General features: G+C 56.3%; 2 protein-coding genes across 2 annotated transcripts in view; one reads left to right on the top strand and one right to left on the bottom strand.

The window, feature by feature from the left end:
- LZTR1 (leucine zipper like post translational regulator 1) overlaps positions 1–6,094 on the top strand; it is a 38,088-nt gene extending 31,994 nt beyond the window's left edge. The window contains exons 16-20 of the mRNA XM_074528339.1: positions 196–322; positions 1,406–1,555; positions 1,735–1,840; positions 2,513–2,593; positions 5,300–6,094. Of these exons, the coding sequence (XP_074384440.1) occupies positions 196–322; positions 1,406–1,555; positions 1,735–1,840; positions 2,513–2,593; positions 5,300–5,416 (581 nt within the window). The 3' untranslated portion in view covers positions 5,417–6,094. The remainder of the gene's footprint in view (positions 1–195; positions 323–1,405; positions 1,556–1,734; positions 1,841–2,512; positions 2,594–5,299) is intronic.
- Positions 6,095–7,822: 1,728 nt separating this feature from the next.
- Positions 7,823–16,279, bottom strand: RNPEP (arginyl aminopeptidase). The gene is made up of 11 exons (XM_074528340.1): positions 15,790–16,279; positions 15,174–15,314; positions 13,398–13,546; positions 12,752–12,868; positions 12,399–12,634; positions 11,480–11,593; positions 11,004–11,116; positions 10,566–10,674; positions 9,764–9,988; positions 9,051–9,193; positions 7,823–8,078 (listed from the first exon to the last, which is right to left on the bottom strand). Exons 1-11 carry the CDS (start codon positions 16,210–16,212, stop codon positions 7,920–7,922), a joined length of 1,929 nt encoding a protein of 642 aa, XP_074384441.1. The 5' UTR covers positions 16,213–16,279; the 3' UTR covers positions 7,823–7,919.
- Positions 16,280–16,829: the final 550 nt, after the last annotated feature.

Genomic DNA, 16,829 nt, shown 5'->3' with positions numbered 1-16,829 from the left:
CAGTGGGGAATCAGCTGTGCTGGGGAAGGATGAAGCTCATTTTGCTCCAAGATTATGAGGAAGGGCTGGACTCAAATTCACGGTGAGAGTCCCAAAGGAAAGAGGGGCTGGAGCTCTGGCTTGGCCATGTGTTAGCTGGTTAGTACCTGGTCACCTGGAACTATCAGGTCTTCATTTCATGGTGTTTCATTTCAGGAACATCTTTAATTCAGGACATGAAGGCTTACCTGGAAGGAGCAGGGACTGAATTCTGTGATATCATCCTGCTGCTGGACGGGCACCCCCGGGCAGCCCACAAAGCCATCCTGGCAGCTCGCTCCAGGTGAGCCTGCACCAAGGCTGTGTGCAGGGCTGGGCAGGGCTGGGCAGCCTCTGCTCAGCTGCCTTGGCTCAACACAGGCAGGAACTTAAATCTGCATGAAGTGTTAAGATGCAGCTTTGCTCAATGAGTGTAATAAGCCTTTAAGCAGCAGTGATTAAATTTTTTTTTTTCCATTTGATACCCAGCAGGGAAAGATAGGAGGAAATTGGAACTGCAGAGATTCTGCAGAGGGTGTGTGAGAAGCTGCACAGCAAGACAAAGCATCTGTAAAATCACAGGAAGGGAAAAAGGGTGGAAAACATGAGGGGGTTTCAGTGAAGTGGAAAGCAACAGCTGTCCACTGAGGTCAGAAGGAGCCTTCTGACAGTGAACAATTCCTATTTTATCATGTGGAACTCGATTTTCTTTCTCACTTTCTGATATTTAAGACTGGTTATGAATAAATATAATGAAAAATGGTGCATGACAGAGCCAGCCTAGAGTGTTCTCATGCTTTATGCAGAGAAAGGAGTCCACCCTGCTGATGGTGGGACTGTTCTCCCTCCTCAGGGCACGGGGAAAGTGGATTTGTCCTGCACCTGTGTGTTCTGTGGACCTGCACCTTATGTTCCACCAGACATTAGGTGTTCATATAAAATTTCTATTTCAAATACCATCACAATTTTTCCCAGAAAAAAGCCCTAACAATATTCAGTATTAGTTACTGTGGTATTTTACCAGAAGCATTTCACAGCTCTTAAAACAGCACTGATGATTGGCAGCCTGTAGATACCAAGGAAATTCATAATGCTTTAAGCTCTCTGCTGGCTCTTATGCAAATTAGAGAAAAAATCAAAGCACCATGTGTCCTAATTTTCAAGAAACAGACAAATTTCAGGTAGTTCTGATGGTAATTAGGGGGATTATATTTGGAGTTTCACTGGCAGGCATACATGAAAAAATAAATGAGCAGTGTTTTTGCCCAGGTTGTCACTTGAATTTGTTGCTTTGGAAGCCGCAGTTCTGAATAGCAGCATTTGAACAATACTGGGTTAAACCATCTGTCTGCAGAATGTGTTCTATCAGTTTTATTTCCCTTTGCAGTTACTTTGAAGCCATGTTCCGTTCATTCATGCCAGAAGATGGGCAAGTGAACATTTCCATAGGTGAAATGGTTCCCAGCAAGCAAGCATTCGAGTCCATGCTTAGATACATCTACTATGGAGAAGTGAACATGCCTCCTGAGGACTCCCTGTATCCTTCCATGCCAGGGAGCTGGGGATGTGTCTGAGGGCATGCCCAGCATGCACCTTCCTTTGGGAGGCTCTGTTGGGGGGCACCAGCAGGCTCTGCACTCCCATCCCCACAGGGCTTTGTTTGCCCTCAGTGCTCTCACCTTCCCTTTCTGGTTTATTCCTCAATGCAATGCACAGATACCTCTTTGCAGCACCTTACTATTATGGCTTCTACAACAACAGGCTCCAGGCCTACTGTAAGCAGAACCTGGAAATGAATGTCACAGTGGAGAATGTGCTCCAGGTAATTGTCCCCAAGCCCTTCAGTTAGTCACTGAGAGGAAAAGGGGGCTGCTCAGGTGGGTACCCCCAGTGCCAGGTCATGAGGCTGCCCAGGCCCTTGCAGGGGCAGTGCCCTGTGTGATGGCATGTGTGGGAGCCCAGCCATGTTCCTTACCTGTCCTGTGGCACCTCTGTTCCTGTGCTGCAGGGTTCAGCTCACCTGGCTCCTCCTGAGCTCCCATCCCCTGTTACAGAACTGTGTCCCTAAAGGTCTTTTTAAGATGACCACGTGCTCAGCACTTAACTGTAAACCCTTTTTGGCAGACATTTGTTCCAGGGCAAAGAGTGGTCTGCAGGTGACAGACTTTAGTCTTGTTTTATCAGTGGTACTGACAGGATTTTGCAGTGGAGTTTGAGCTAACAAAAGAGATTTTGTGGTAAGAAAGCCAATGCTGGCTCCCAGGCAGGCAGCCTGAACCTCTGCAGCACAAGCAGAAGCAAGTCCTGCTGATTAACTCTTGAGGACTCCATACATTTTAAATCCAAGGCTTAATTTTGAATAGTTCAGAAAATATTCAGTTTGTAATGTGAAGTGGAGATGTTCCCTAGCTAAGAGGAGTTACTGCTCTGGGTCAGGACTGTTTGTGCATCTGAGCTGTGCAGAAAGGAAATCACATTTTTGCTCCTGCTCTAGATTTTAGAGGCAGCTGACAAGACCCAGGCCCTGGACATGAAGAGGCACTGCCTGCACATCATCGTTCACCAGTTCACCAAGGTTGGTTGCATCTTTTCTGTGGCTTTTGAGAGCTGCTGTCCTCTGTCACTGCCCTGGTTAAAGACATGTTCATAAAGAAATCAGTTTAATTCTTCCTCTTGTGAGACAGCTGAGAGCTGGCTGCCTGTTCTGACACTCACTGACAGGACTGCTAGGCACGTTTCTCACTCCAAAGTAAATTAAAGAGTAGAACAAGCTAGTCTAGAAATGTGAAGCCCTTCCAAGCAGAAGTTACCCAAAATTGCTTCCATTTCCAGTTGTTCCAACTGTTATTTTTGTGCCATGCAAAGCAGGGTAAGTTTGTTGTATACTGAGGGCACAATCTCTCCCTCACTAGCAGTTACCAGTGTGCTCCTCACACTCCCCTTCTCTGTCATACATGTTTTGTTGTCATGTGCTCTAAAACAAATTACCATGTCCTGGCTGGGCTCTCTGTGATTTCCATGTTCAACAGTTGGACTCTATGGTCTTAGAGGTCCTTTCCAATCTTAAAAATTCTCTGGGTGTGTTTTGATGGGATTCTGCATTCATGGCAGGAAAGGTCAAGAGCCCAGTGTGCTGATACTCCTGTCCTCACTTGAGAGAATAAGGATATTGTCATTTAATTGTTCCTATGAGATGTGATCCCTCCATGAGAGTTCCCCAGCATGTCATCAGTTCATTGCTCAGCTTATTAGCATTGCTGAAATAGGTAGATAAATCACAGGAATTGGGATTTCTGGATGCTACACACATACTGATAATAATTCCCTAGTTAATATTCAAGTAGCTCACTCTGCTTTGTATATTTAAACTCACAATCCTCCTGGGGAAGAAGAGCACTGCTATGTCCCATTAGTGTCTGGAGAGGAGACAGGATGGTGTTCAGGCTCTTCATTAAATGCCAAAGTTGCTGGAGCATGACGCATTTTACATTCAGAAATAACTGAAATTGCATAAAAAGCATTGAGAGTGGAGCCAGCATCCAGAAATCACTCCCAGAGGAGAGTCCAGAGCGTGGGCTTGCAGCCCCTGCCTTCATTCATCCTGTCTGTTTTCCTCTGGCCCCCTGAGTCCTGTGGGGCAGCCCAGTCCAGCAGGGGTGGGGAATGGTCCCACTGGGCAGGACAGGACAGGACAGGGACAGCACATCCCTGGGGTTGGGTCAGTGCCTTGCAGCCACTGAGGGCTGAAATAGCACAGTATCACTTCCCAGTGGAGGCCACAGGAAGACAAAGAGCTGTGATTCTGCCCTGAATGCACAGGGGGAAATGGACATTACAACTCTGGGAGGCAGCGAGGGGAGCTGGAGGGCGTTCCTCAGCTGAACTTCCTCACCAGGATGTGGGGAAATGCTTTATATTGAAACTGTTGACTGCTAGAACAGTGTTCATCAAAACGTGGCTGGAAGACTGTCAAGCAGATGTGCACAGAGAAATCTCAATTATGCAATGTTTTCCCTGGGCCTGAGAGGCCTCAGTGTGTGATTCTTGGCCTGGGCTGGGTGACTCAGTGTGGCTGGGCAGAGACACTCTCTGCTTGCTCCTGGGCCAGCCCTGGGCTCTGAGGGGGATTTGTTCTCAGCACAAGCCCTGTGGGTCACTGGAGCTCAGGCAGGCTGCCTCCCTGCCCCTGGCATCTCCTGTTCTTCCAGTTATTTAATGCTGTTCTGGATTTGGACTGTTAAGGAGTTTTCCCCGCAGCAGGAGCATTTCTGAAGAGCTGTTCCCAGAGGTTCCCTGCTTTGGGCTATGTGTTTTCAGCTCTTGTGTGTCAGTGTTGTGCAAAAGCTCTAATAAACCTGCTGTTGTGCTGTGTTTGCAGTGACACCCTGATCTGTTTGCAGTGTGTGCCTTGGGTGGGGGCACATCCCACCAGTGCTCAGGGGTCTGTCCCTCCCAGTCCTGGCAGATCTTAGACTGGGATATTGCTCAAGCACATCCTGAGCTCTTCTGAAAGCACCCTCAGCCATTTCCCTCCTGGCCCTCAAGGGTTGCTCAGGACATGTTTATTCTTTACCCCAGCAGCTCCCAGGGTGAGGGGATAATGCCAGCTCAGGTGAGGAGGGTGAGTGAGTGCTGGGGCACAGCCTGCCTGCAGCTGCCTCTGTGTCAGTGCCTCGGGCCAGGGGCATTGCTGGCTCCTCGCCATGAGGCTGAGGACAAGGAAGGAACGTGGAGAGCTCCTTTGTGCAAACAGTTGAGCTTCTGAACAGTCCAAAAGCATAAAGTTTGCTGTAGATTCTCATCTATCTGATGTGGTGGAGGTTTTTGTTGGCAAGTGCTCCAGTGACCTGCTTTGACTGCAGGAAGAATGCCAGCAGAACCAGCATGGATGCTGAGAAGAGCTTTTCCTCAGGAGCACAGCAGCAAAGGGATCAAGCCCTGAGTCACATTTTCAGTGCAGAACCACAGATCTCAGAGCTCAGGCTCTCTTAGGAGAGTGCTCAGTCAGTGTTTGTAGCAGTGGGGCTGTCAGTACCCACGGGGCAGCTCTGGGCCAGGTTCCTGCTGCTCCCCACTCCCAACAGTCTGAATTTGGTTCTAAGCCCTGACTGGAGCCCTGTGGTCTGTTCCCTGCAGCCCAGCCCCACAGCTGGGATCTCACACCATCTGTGCCCAGCTGGACTTGCTGTGGGGTGCCAAGGGTAAAAGGGTAATAACATGAGCTGTGATTTGGGGAGGGTTTTAATTTCTTCCTGTTTTTTCTGTTTTGTTTTCCTTGAAGGTCTCCAAGTTGCCAAATCTCCGCTCGCTCAGTCAGCTCCTCCTCCTTGACATCATAGATTCCTTAGCTACCCACATCTCAGACAAGCAGTGTGCAGAGCTGAGTGCAGACATATGACATGCCTTGGGAAACCACCTTCTCATTTGTTCCTGAAAAACACTGGCACTTTAGAGCTGGCTCTGGTTTACTGCTGTGTATGGAGCAGCTCTGTCTGCACACTGCAGCAGCCCTGGAGGAGCAGGGACAGCTGAGGTGCTCTCTGGATTCGCTGGGTTTGTACCTTTGTGCAGCACTTGGACTTTGTTACATTTGTTACCCAAATGCAGACTTGAAATCATTGCAGGCCTGAATTAATTCCACATGGTTTGGGGAGTTCATAATCAAGCCCATTATTACTTTCATACTGTAAAATCAAGCAGTCATGAGTAAGAGTCACTAATCCTTTGAAATACAATATTTAAAGAATACTATTTAAAGAGCTTCAGCTGACCCAGCCCAAGGGCTGTGAGGGGAAGTCAGAATGAAACTGGGAACAAGAGCACGTGGTGTTCACAGGGAGACTGGCCCTTGGACCAGAATGTGGTGACTTTTCAAAGACTCCATGGTGTGGATTAACAGCTAAGCCCCTGTGCAGCTGCCTGGATTGGTGGGCTGCCTGAATCCAGACCTATGCTCTGAAGCAGGTCAGACTGGAAGATTACAGCAGTCCTCTCTGACCACCAAATCCATTAATCCTGTCTTGCTAAGCCTTTCTAAATCTATTTATTAATAAAGAATTAACATCTTCTCCTGGCATTTCATGATTGACTTGGATTTCATTCTGGAAAAAAAATTAAGCAAAAAACGTTCTGTGCTTGATGAAGGTCACATTGTTAAAAATAAGTGTGTAACATCTTGTTACTAATTTTATATTGAAGTGTCTCTGTGAGCCGTTGCCTTTGCAGGAAGGTGAATGAAGGCAGAATGCCATTTCCAGCCCCTTGCAGCCCCCAGCTCTGTGCTGGATGCTTCCCACCTCTCCTCACAGCTGGAGGGTGTTGGTGAAGTGTCTGCTGGTGGAACTGTCCCAGCCCTGCCCAGAGCCCTTGGGGCTGCCCTGGCAGGGAGTGACAAGCTGGGAACCAGAACCTTGTCCTGCTCCAGCTGCAGGGGCTGCTCCCTGCTTGTCTGGAGCTGGAGTGGTGCAGGATCCCTGAGGAGACGTGCAGCCCCCAGCCCTCACACTCCACCCCTGCAGCCATGATTCCCATTCACTGAAGTGTTCCTGGAGCAGCAGTTGTGAGCTCCTCAGCAGCATCCCACAGCCTGGCACACCTGCAGTCTGGGCAATGGGGAGCACATAGGTCTGATCCAAGGGAATTGCTCTAGGACCTCCCCTCTGGCTCCCTGGTGCCCTGCTCAGGTGAGTCACACCAGAGGTGACAGCTGCTTCTGAGAGCCAAGGGCACCTTCTAATCCACAGGGATTGTTTCCAGATGCCTCATAGACAGTGGAGTCCCTTCCCAGAGGTCATGATAATTGTCCTGACAGGCTCTGTGTTCCCTGGGAAACCAGGCTGGCAGCTAGAGAGGTTCTGCACTGCAACTTGTAACAACACTGCAGTCTATTTCCAGTGATGCTGATCCACTAGAGGACACCCACTGCCCAGGGAAGCCTCATTCTCTCAGGCTGAACCTGCCATAACCAGCCCTGTGTAAATCCTGAGCCCACTTGTGAGGAAGGAAATGCACAACCTCTGAGCAGGCACTGTGGGGTCTTGGCTTTGGGGGGCTCTGGGCTCAGTCACTGCTGTAGGGACCACAGTGCTGGGTCAGGGATTTACTGTGAACACTTGTACCCCATTGAGACTGGGCTCTGGGCTGCTGTTGTGCAAGTGCAGCTGAGAGGACACCCCGAGTTTCCTGGGAGATCACAGGATGGGAGGTGGTGTAGGAGTCATACACAGACTGTGGGGTGCACAGGGCAGTTAGGTGCTCTTGTTATCATCACCTTGTTATCACTATGGCCAGCAGGCTCTCAGGTTACTGATGCTTCTGCAGCCTTGGCAAGTTCTGTACTGGAATTTGTGCAGTCATATCTCTGAATTTGATAAGGAATAAAGAACATTGTGGCTGTCCAGCTTTGTGTTATTCCTACAGTCTCTGCCACATGCAGGCCCCACTGGCTCTTTAAAGTCCTTGGAAGCGCAGGAGCACCCTCTCCTCCAACTCAGTGTGAGCCCCAGTGTGGTGGCAAAAAGCAAGGCAGAGAAGCTCCCAGCTCCTCTGGAGCAGCACTGGAGCCAGGAGCTCCCAGCTCTGCCACACTGCACCAGCTCCCCATGTCCCCATTGTCACACCTGTGGCAGCTGGGCAGGAGCCCAGCAAGGAGCAGTGTGGGTCAGGGCCAGGAGCTGCTGCAGGCACTGAGGCCAAGCCCGTCCCTCCCATGCCAGCAGCAGGAGATGCCAGCAGCACCCAGAGCAGGGCTGGCAATGGGGCAGGGAGTCACTCTGAGGTGGCTCACTGGGAACAGGAAGAACACTGAGAAAAAATCCCACATTTTAATAAGGAAACGTGAGAGGGAGGCACTGAGGTCCTGCCAGCAGGAGCACCGGCGGAGGGGCAGAGCCCGGGCTGCCTCAGGCCTCGGCCAGGCCCAGGATCTTCTTGACGTAGTTCTGCACGTTGACGTGGAGCTGCGGGGCCGTGGCAGAGAAGGTCTCCATGGCCAGGGCCCGCGCGGCCTCGGAGCCGCCCCACATGGCGCGGTAGAGCGGCAGCGTGTACTTCTGCTTGCCCTGCGGGGACAGCGCAGTGACAGCCCCGGCCCGGCCCCGCCCGGCACGGCGGGGACACCCCCGGTCCCTGTCCCTGCTCTTGGCGAGGCACTGAGCTCACGGCAAAGGCACAGCGTGGGGAATGCTGCCGTGGGCAGCCCTTGGAGCCGCAGCACCTGGAGAGGGGAGGGCACCTGAACCTTGGAGAAGGAGCAGACCCTGAGAAGCTCAACAAGGCCGAGTGCAGGGTCCTGCACTGGGTCAGGACAGGATGCATGGAGGGATGGAGAGCAGCCCTTCAGAGAAGGACTTGGGTGACAAATTGGGTGTGACCTGGCCAGGTGCTCTCCCAGCCTGGAAAGCCAGCTGTGTCGTGGGCCCATCCCCAGCAGCAGGTGAGGGGGAAATTCTGCCCTCTCATAATAAGACCCCCACACTGGAGCACTGCATCCAGCTCTGGTGTCTCCAGCACAAGGCACACAGGGACAGAGCAGGTCCAGAGGAGTCCATGGAGCTGCTCCAGGGCTGAAGCCCCTCTGCTCTGGGGCCAGGCTGGGAGAGCTGGGGGTGTTCACCTGGAGAAGGCTCCAGGGAAACCTTAGAGCCCCTTCCAGTGCCAAGAGAGCTGGAAAGGGACTTTGGAGAGAAAGGACAAGGGGGAATGGCTTCCCACTGACAGAGGGCAGGGTTAGATGGGATATTGAGAAGGAACTGTTCCCTGTGAGGGTGGTGGGGCCCTGGCACAGCTCTGGAAGTGCCCAAGGCCAGGTTGGATGGGGCTTGGAGCAATCTGGTCTAGTGGGAGGTGTCTCTGCCCATGGAGTGGGGTGGAATAAGATGAACTTCAAGGTCCCTTCCAACCCAAACCATCTGGTGGGACTATCAAAAGTGAGAGCCAACCCCTGTCTCTCTGGCACTGAAGGCTTTGTACCCCGTGCCCATCTCTCCCACTGGCATGCTGCTGGGCACTGCCACCAGTGCCCAGGGACAAACCTGGCTGTGCAGGAAGTCCTTGACTTTGCTGTACTCAGCCTCCAGGTTGTTCTTGAGGACAATCTGGCACCAGCGCAGCCGCAGCTCAGCGTTCTGGGCCTTGGAGATCTTGGGGTACATCTTGCTCAGCCTTTTCACGTTTCCTGTGAGAGGGGAGCACTCACCATCTGTGAGGGGGGGCTCTGACCCAGCTCCCAGCCCCTGCTCCCAGGGAACCCTGTCAGTGCATCCCAGCTGTGCTGCAAATTCTCTGGGATCCTCCCAGCCCTGGCCCCTGCCCAAGCACCCCCACCCCCAGCTCTGGAGCTCCCCGGGCTCTTGCTGGCCCTGGGCAGGACGGTGCCCTTGCTGGGCTCCCAGGCTGGGCAGGGCCATGTGCTGGTGCCTTGGGGTGCCAGCACATAGTGGGGGGAGATTCCTCAGCAAAGAGGGCAAGGAGAGTTGCAGTGACATGGGGACACAGCCCAGCAGAGCCAGCATGGGAACAGCAGGACTGCACATGTCCCCATAAATCCAGGGACAGGCTTCCCCTGGCTCTCCATCCTCCACCACAACCAACCGAGGCTTCCCTGGAACCAGGACTCAGAGCAGTTGGAGAGGGGCTGATGGCCACACACCAGAGTGTCCCCACAGTGTGCCCTCTGGGTGGACTTGGGCACATCACCCTGTGTCTCCTCTGGGCACCAGAGCCCTGGCAGTGCCCTGGCACTCACCTTCAGGCAGGGGGGACTTCTGCAGGATCTGATCCAGGAAATAGACCAGCTGGTATGTCCTCCAGCCCATGATGTCCACGGCTTCAATGGCCTCCATGTTCAAGCTGTCGGCTGCCCAGAGCTCTGCCAGCTCCTCCGCCGGCCTCATCAGCTGCTGCCCCGGGGACAGGTCAGGCAGGTAGGGCGGCCAGCCCGGCGTGTTCAGCCAGCGGTCAAACTCAAACCCTGCAGCAGGGCAGGAGGGAGAGCTGGGAACAGAGCCCTGAGCCCACACCAGCTGCTGCTGCCCAGAGCCCCCCACCTTCCCCAGTGCCACCAAACCTGCCCAAGGATGGTGACAACCACAAACTAACGGGGTGAGGCCATCAGACACGTGGGCTCAGGGTGTGCTTGTGGGTATCAGCCCCAGCACCATCAGCTCCAGCTCCTGCCAAGCCTGGATCTCCAGCAAGGCTGGGCCAAATCCAGAGTGCTGGCTGGGCCTGATCCCAGTGCTCACCCGACTCACCAGGCTGAGTCACAGACACCCCATGAAACAGCACCCAATTGCAGAGCAGGGACTGGGTTTGAATGGAAAAAAATCAGGCTGAGCTGGCACATGGCCAAGCCTGGGCCTGATCCCAGCTGGCCAGTGCCACCCATGCCTGCTCTGACAGAGCCAGGCTGGCAGCAGCAGCACCTCCAGTAAAACACACAAAGCAATGTGCAAAGGCTCTGGGGGACATGGGCTGCTCTGACACCCACGGGAGTGGGGCTAAGAAGTGGCAGCCCCTGTTCCCTGGCAGGATGGTGCTGTGCTGACCTGGGATGGAGTCCACGCCTTTCTCCTTCAGCTCTGGGAAGTACTCCAGGAAGAACCCGAGGGTGTCGTCTGCAGTGATGCTCTGGAACTTGAACCGGTTCACGTAGGCCTGTGGGGACAGATGGGGCTGATGCCAGACTCTGTCACCCAGCAGTGCTGCCCAGGCCTCTGTGTGCTCCATCTCATGGGGGAACCCCTTCCAGCCCCTGTTCCCTCCAGGGGCTCCCAGCCCCTGCATCCCCAGGGATACCCCTCAACATTCCCAGCACCTGCTGCAAGCACAAGGCGAGGCTCTGCCTTCATCTTATTCCCCTATTCACATTCCCATTTCCCACCTCTTCTTCCTCTCCCCAGCCACCCTCTCAGCCCATCCTTCCCAGGCTCCTGCTGTGCTTTGGCCTCCTGCCGTGGCATTTTGACTTTGCAGCTCACACTCACCTGGAGGAAGGCATCAAACTTGCTCTGGTTGCCCACAAGATGGGCCAAGTAGCTAACGAAGCAGTACCCCTTCTCATAGGGTGTTTCATTGTATGTGTCATCTGGATTGATACCTAGAAAAAGGCAAAACCGTCAGAAATCCTCTGTCCAGCTGCAAAACAACACAGCCCTCACAGGCACCAAGATTCCCCCATCAGTGCTGGGTGCAGCCTATCCCATCCCTCCTGCAGCCACCAGGTCCCATCACCCGTGCTGGTGTTATTGCCAGCCATGGAACAGCCTGGCCCCCAGCCCACCTGTCCTTGTCTCACTCCCTCAGAGCCCAGGGACACCCAGGGACACCCAGGGGCACCCAGGGACACTCAGGGGCACTCAGGGGCACCCAGGGACACTCAGGGACACTCAGGGACACTCAGGGGCACCCAGGGGCACCCAGGGACACTCAGGGGCACCCAGGGACACTCAGGGGCACCCACCTGGCTCGATCACCACCCGCAGCTTGTTGAGGGGATGGTCCTCCCCCGTGGCGTCCATGTGCTGGCGCAGGAGGGCCCTTCCCGTGGCAGCCTCCAGGCAGGTGTAGGGCAGACCTGGGCAGAGACAAGCGGAGGCATTCGGGCAGCCCGGGCAGACCCCTGCGCACTGCGGGCACAGCGGGCGCTGCGGCGGGACAGGAACGGCATCAGTGCACGAGCTGGGACAGCAGGAACCCACACATGAGGAGCTGGGATGGCAGAGCTCAGGGGGGCACATGGGGCAACCCAGCCCCAGGCAGTGAGAGATTTTTTGAGCCACTTAAATTCATGTGGATACAGCAAATTGTGCTGGGAGAGCACAAGGGTGTGGACAGGACTGTGAGTCCAGAGGGGAGCTCAGGACAGCTGGGGTCAGCTCCACATGGGAGCTGCAGGAGGATGAGGAAGGTGAGGCAAGGACACAGTGCCCACATTCCTGGCAGGGGTGGCAGGGAACTGTCCATCTCAGAGCAAAGGCTACCAGAAATCACAGACATTAAAGATCATCTTGTTCCACCCTCTGCCATGGGCAGGGACACCTTCCACTAGACCAGGTGGCTCCAAGCCCCTTCCAACCTGGCCTTGGACACTTCCAAGGATGAAGCAGTGTCATGGTTTGACACTGGCACAATGCCAGTGCCCCCAGCCAAAGCTTCTCTGGGCCACCTGTGCCAGTGCCTCCCCAAACTCTCAATATCTAATCTAAACCTACTCCTTTTCAGTTTACAAACCCCACAGGGCCTCGCAGCTGCTGCCCTTCACCTGTTCTGAGATGCAGTGTGGGCTCCATCCCCAGGGGCACTCGGAGGGATGCCCTGAGCTGTGGGGCAGAGCCCCAGACCCGCAGGGCTCAGCACCCCCAGCAGGCAGGGCCACGCACCGTAGACCTCGGTGGAGATGCGCCTCTGGGCGTACATGGTGAAGCCCTCGTTGAGCCAGAACTCTCCCCACGAGGCGTTGGTGACCAGGTTGCCAAACCAGCTGTGGGAGATCTCGTGGATGATGACGTCCGCCAGGGAGCGGTCCCCGGCCAGCAGGCACGGCGTGACGAAGGTCAGGCAGGGGTTCTCCATGCCACCAAAGGGGAAGGAGGGCGGCATGAACAGGATGTCATACCTGCCAGGGAAGGGAAGGCTGGGCTCAGACCCTGCTCCTCTTGAAAACAGGGCTGGGGACAGAAGGAAACTCCCTGTCCCTGAGGAACCAGGTGCTTCAGGAACCTTCCAGCCATACCTGCCCCAAACATAAGGTCCAAAGAGTTTCTCTCCAACCACCAGGAACTCCTCAATCACCCCATCATATTCCTTCTTGGCAGCCTCGATCAGGCAGGGCTCGGCCCAGACGCGGCTCCTGCCAAGTGCAGAGAAGAGGAAGTTTAACCATTAGGGGACTTTCACCTTGTTGCTTCATCAGACAGAAGTTGCACGCATTTATTCCAAAGAAAAACAAAACTCTGCTGATAAAGACATCTAAAGAGACCAATAGTGCAAATTGCTGTGATTTCTTTCCTTGTCTGAATGTCAAAGGGCTTTTATATGGCTGCAGTGGCAGCCAAGAACTCAAGAAAGCACCAGCCTGTGAGGAAACGTGGGATCCTCCATGCATGGGACCCACTGCCCTCATTCATGTGCAGGGTGACATGAGCAGAGCCAGGGACCCCCCTGAAGGTGAGGGGACACAGCATCAATGCTCCTTTTCATGCTCCAGTTTGAGAAGGACCCTCATCCCACCTGGTGACACAGACAGGGACTGACTGTGCCATGCTCATGCCAGTCTCTGCTCTCCAGAGCCCCATGGAGCAGGGAGAAGCAGAAAGTGGCTGCCACAGGAGCTTCACTGTGCAGCTGCCACAGCTCTGGAGGCCTCCTGAGCCCCTTACCTTGGGCCAACATCAGCAGACACGATGTCCCCAACAACCAGAGCGATCAGGTAGGAGGGGATTGGCTGGGACATCTTGAACACAAAGGTGTTGTCCTTCTGCTTCTCCCAGCTCGTGGCACTCATCACAGCCGTGAAGCCCTCGGGGACCTGACCACAGGGACAGAGCCACCCATGAGATTCACAGCACACACAGTGGCAGGCCAGCTCAGCCAGCTGGGACACCACAGTGTCTGATGGCAAATGTGTCCCAGCCTGAAGGTGCCAGGGGCACTGCAGGCTTTGGGGAGCAGAGCAGGAACACCCCAAGCTGCCACTCAGCTGCATCCCTGCCATGCTGGAGTAGCTGGAGCTGCCCCAGGTGCCCCTGGAGCTAGCAGGAGATAAGGAAATGCTGGAGCTGCAGGTGTGAAAGGGCAGAGGATGCAGATCCCTCAGCTGCTGACTCCCCTCCCAGTCCTTGCACAACAACTCATTTTTCCTGCTCCCAAGCCAGTGCAGAACCCGTGGCAAATCCACCAGCCTGGGCTGAGCCCAGGGACACTGATGCAGTGTGCCCCAGCCCAAGCAGGGGATGAGTCCGTGGTGCACAGGGAACACAGAGCTCACACCAGAGCTCAGCAACAGCCCCACGCTCACCCTGTGGCACCAGACGGGCTCTGCCCTGGGAGAGCAAAATAAACCAATCCTGGCATCACCAGCTGATGCCACCACACACAATTGGCATGGATGGTATCACACCATGAGGCATTCCCCTTGCCCACAGCAGGATGGCATGCATGGCAGCCCAGTGCCAGTGTCACCACATGCCCACACAGACAAGGGGGGAATCTGGATTTAGTGCCATCTTTGGGGAACAGCAGCTGCTCCCTCCTGGAAGTCTGGCAGCCCCAGAATTGCCACCAGGAGCCAGCATGGCCCAGCAGCACCACCCTCCTCCAGCTGCTTCCCCCAAACTCAGCCCCTCCTGCTACAGATGCCAGGAGCTCTGGGCAGCACAGCCAGGCCAGCACATGGCACCCACTCCTGGGCACCAGCACTGCACCTGGGGAGAGGCAGCAGCGCCCTGGGGCTGCTTGTCTCCATCCAAAAGGGCATCTAAGAGAAAAACAGCCCAAGTACAGGTGAGTGATTTCTCAGCTGGGGCTGAGGAGGAGGGTTTGAAGCAGTGTCCCTGCTGTGATGCCCCAGGGCTTAGGCACATTCCCTGCAAGGGACCCCACAGCTCAGAGCAGTTTAAGCTGGAAGGGACATTAAAGATCACCTTGTCTCACCCCTGCCATGGGCAGGGACACCTTCACTATCCCAGGCCGCCCCAAGCCCCATCCAACCTGGCCTTGGACACTTCCAGGGATCCAGAGGCAGCCACAGCTGCTCTGGGCACCCTGTGCCAGGGCCTCACCACCCTCAGAGCCAAGAATTCTGTCCCAATATCCCATCTAACCCTGCCCTCTGGCAGTGGGAGCCATTCCCCCTTGTCCTGGAACTTAGATCCTTGTCCCAAGTCCCTCTCCAGCTCTCCTGGAGCCCCTTTAGGCCCTGGAAGGGGCTCTTGGGTCTCCTCAGAGCCTTCTCTTCTGCAGTGAACAGCCTGGCTGGCAGGAGGCTGAAATCTCAGCTCTCCCAGCCTGGCTCCACAGCAGACGTGTTCCAGCCCTTGGATCATCTCCATGGCCTCCTTTGGACTTTCTTCCCCAGCAAACTTTGCACTCATGGAGGGTTTTGCTGCTGCTGGGTGTCAGGGAAGGGCCAGGGCAGCTCCTGGGGCTCCACTTACCTTCACGGTGGCTGAATAGGTGAACTTGACTGAGGGGGTGTCGAAGCAGGGGAAGAAGGACCTGTTGAGCACAGCCTGGCCCTGGGTGTACATGTAGGGCTTCTGCTTCCCTGCCGTCTGCTCAGGGGACAGCCAGCACACCTGGGGGGGAACAAGAGCCCAGTGAGGGGCGGCTCGACCACGGCTGCTCCCTGTGGAGGGAGCTGCGAAGGGGCTCCACACCCAGAGGTGCTCTGCCCACCCCAGGCCTGGTGTCCCCTGGACCAGCCCCCAGGTCCCCTCAGGTCTGGCAGACCCCAGCCCACACCCAGTGTCCTCCCGGTCCCTGTGGGCCTGGGTGTCCCACGGGGTTCAGCGTCCCTTCCATCCAACACATCACCTGTTGGGCTCAGTATTTCCTCACCCCACCCTGCTCATCCCGGGCCCAGTGTTCCCCAGTGTTCCCCTCCCGACGCCGGGCTCGGTGTTCCCCGGTGTTCCCCTGCTCATCTCGGGCCGGGTGTTCCCCGGTGTCCCCCTGCTCTCTCTGGGCCCGGTGCTCCCCAGTGTCCCCCTGCTCATCCCAGGCGCGGTATCCCCGATGTCTTCCCGCCCCTCCCGGTGTCCCCGCGCTCACCCCGGGCCCCTCGCCCGCCTCGTAGTCGATGACGAGGGTGAGCAGCTGCCCGGCGCGGGGGGCCTGGGGCAGGGTGATGTGCAGGGCGCTGCCATAGCTGGTGAAGGGCCGGCTCTCCACGGGCAGCGCCTGCCCGGCCGCGTCCCCGGGCCCGCCCGGCGGCGGCAGGAGCGCGGCGCGGCTCACGGCCAGAGCGGGGTGCGCGTCCAGCCGCAGCTCCGCGCCGCCCGCGCCGTCCTGCTCGCAGCGCAGCTCCAGCCGCGCTCGGCCCTGCAGCCGCCCCGCGCCCGCGGCCGCGAAGGACACGCGCAGGTCCAGGTGCAGGTGCCGCAGCGACCACGGGCCCGCGCTGCTGGCGGAGGCCGCGTCCCGAACCGGGGCCCGGGCCCGCACCGCGACCACGTCCGGAACCGGGGCCGCCATCGCCGCGCCGGGACCGCGACCGCGCCGGGGCGGGGCCGCCTGAGGGGCGCGGGGGCGGGGCCGGGGCGGGAGCGGAGGAGGGAGTGGGGCGGGGCCGGGGGCGGGAGCGGGGAATGGAGGGGCGGGGAATCCATGGAGGCGGACGGAGGGGACCCGGGGGGACCCAGGGGGAATCCGTGGAGCGGGGATGGAGGGGAGCCAGGGAGGATCCATGGAGGGGAGATGGAGGAGACCCATTCATGGGTGGGGGATGGAGGGGACCCATGGGGAGATCCCCTCGGGGTTCCACGAGTGGGGGATGGAGAGAAATCTACGGGTGGGATACATCGGGGATCCAAGGGTGGGGAATTGGAGGAGACTCATGGGGAGATCCCTCAGAGTTCCATGGGTGGGGGATGGAGAGAAATCTATGGGTGGGATCCATCAGGGATCCAGGGGTGGGAATTGGAGGGGACCCATGGGGAGATTCCCTCGGGGTTCCATGGGTGGGGGATGGAGAGAAATCTATGGGTGGGATCCATCAGGGATCCAGGGGTGGGGATGGAGGAGACCCATGGTGGGATCCATGCGTGGAGGATGGAGAGGATTCATCTGTGGGTGGGGGATGGAGGGCACCC

The sequence above is a fragment of the Zonotrichia albicollis genome, chromosome 28 (genome assembly GCF_047830755.1).
Source record: "Zonotrichia albicollis isolate bZonAlb1 chromosome 28, bZonAlb1.hap1, whole genome shotgun sequence".
Lineage (NCBI taxonomy): Eukaryota > Metazoa > Chordata > Aves > Passeriformes > Passerellidae > Zonotrichia > Zonotrichia albicollis.
Note: the sequence above shows the minus strand (reverse complement) of the source record. Positions and strands in the feature narration are given on the sequence as shown.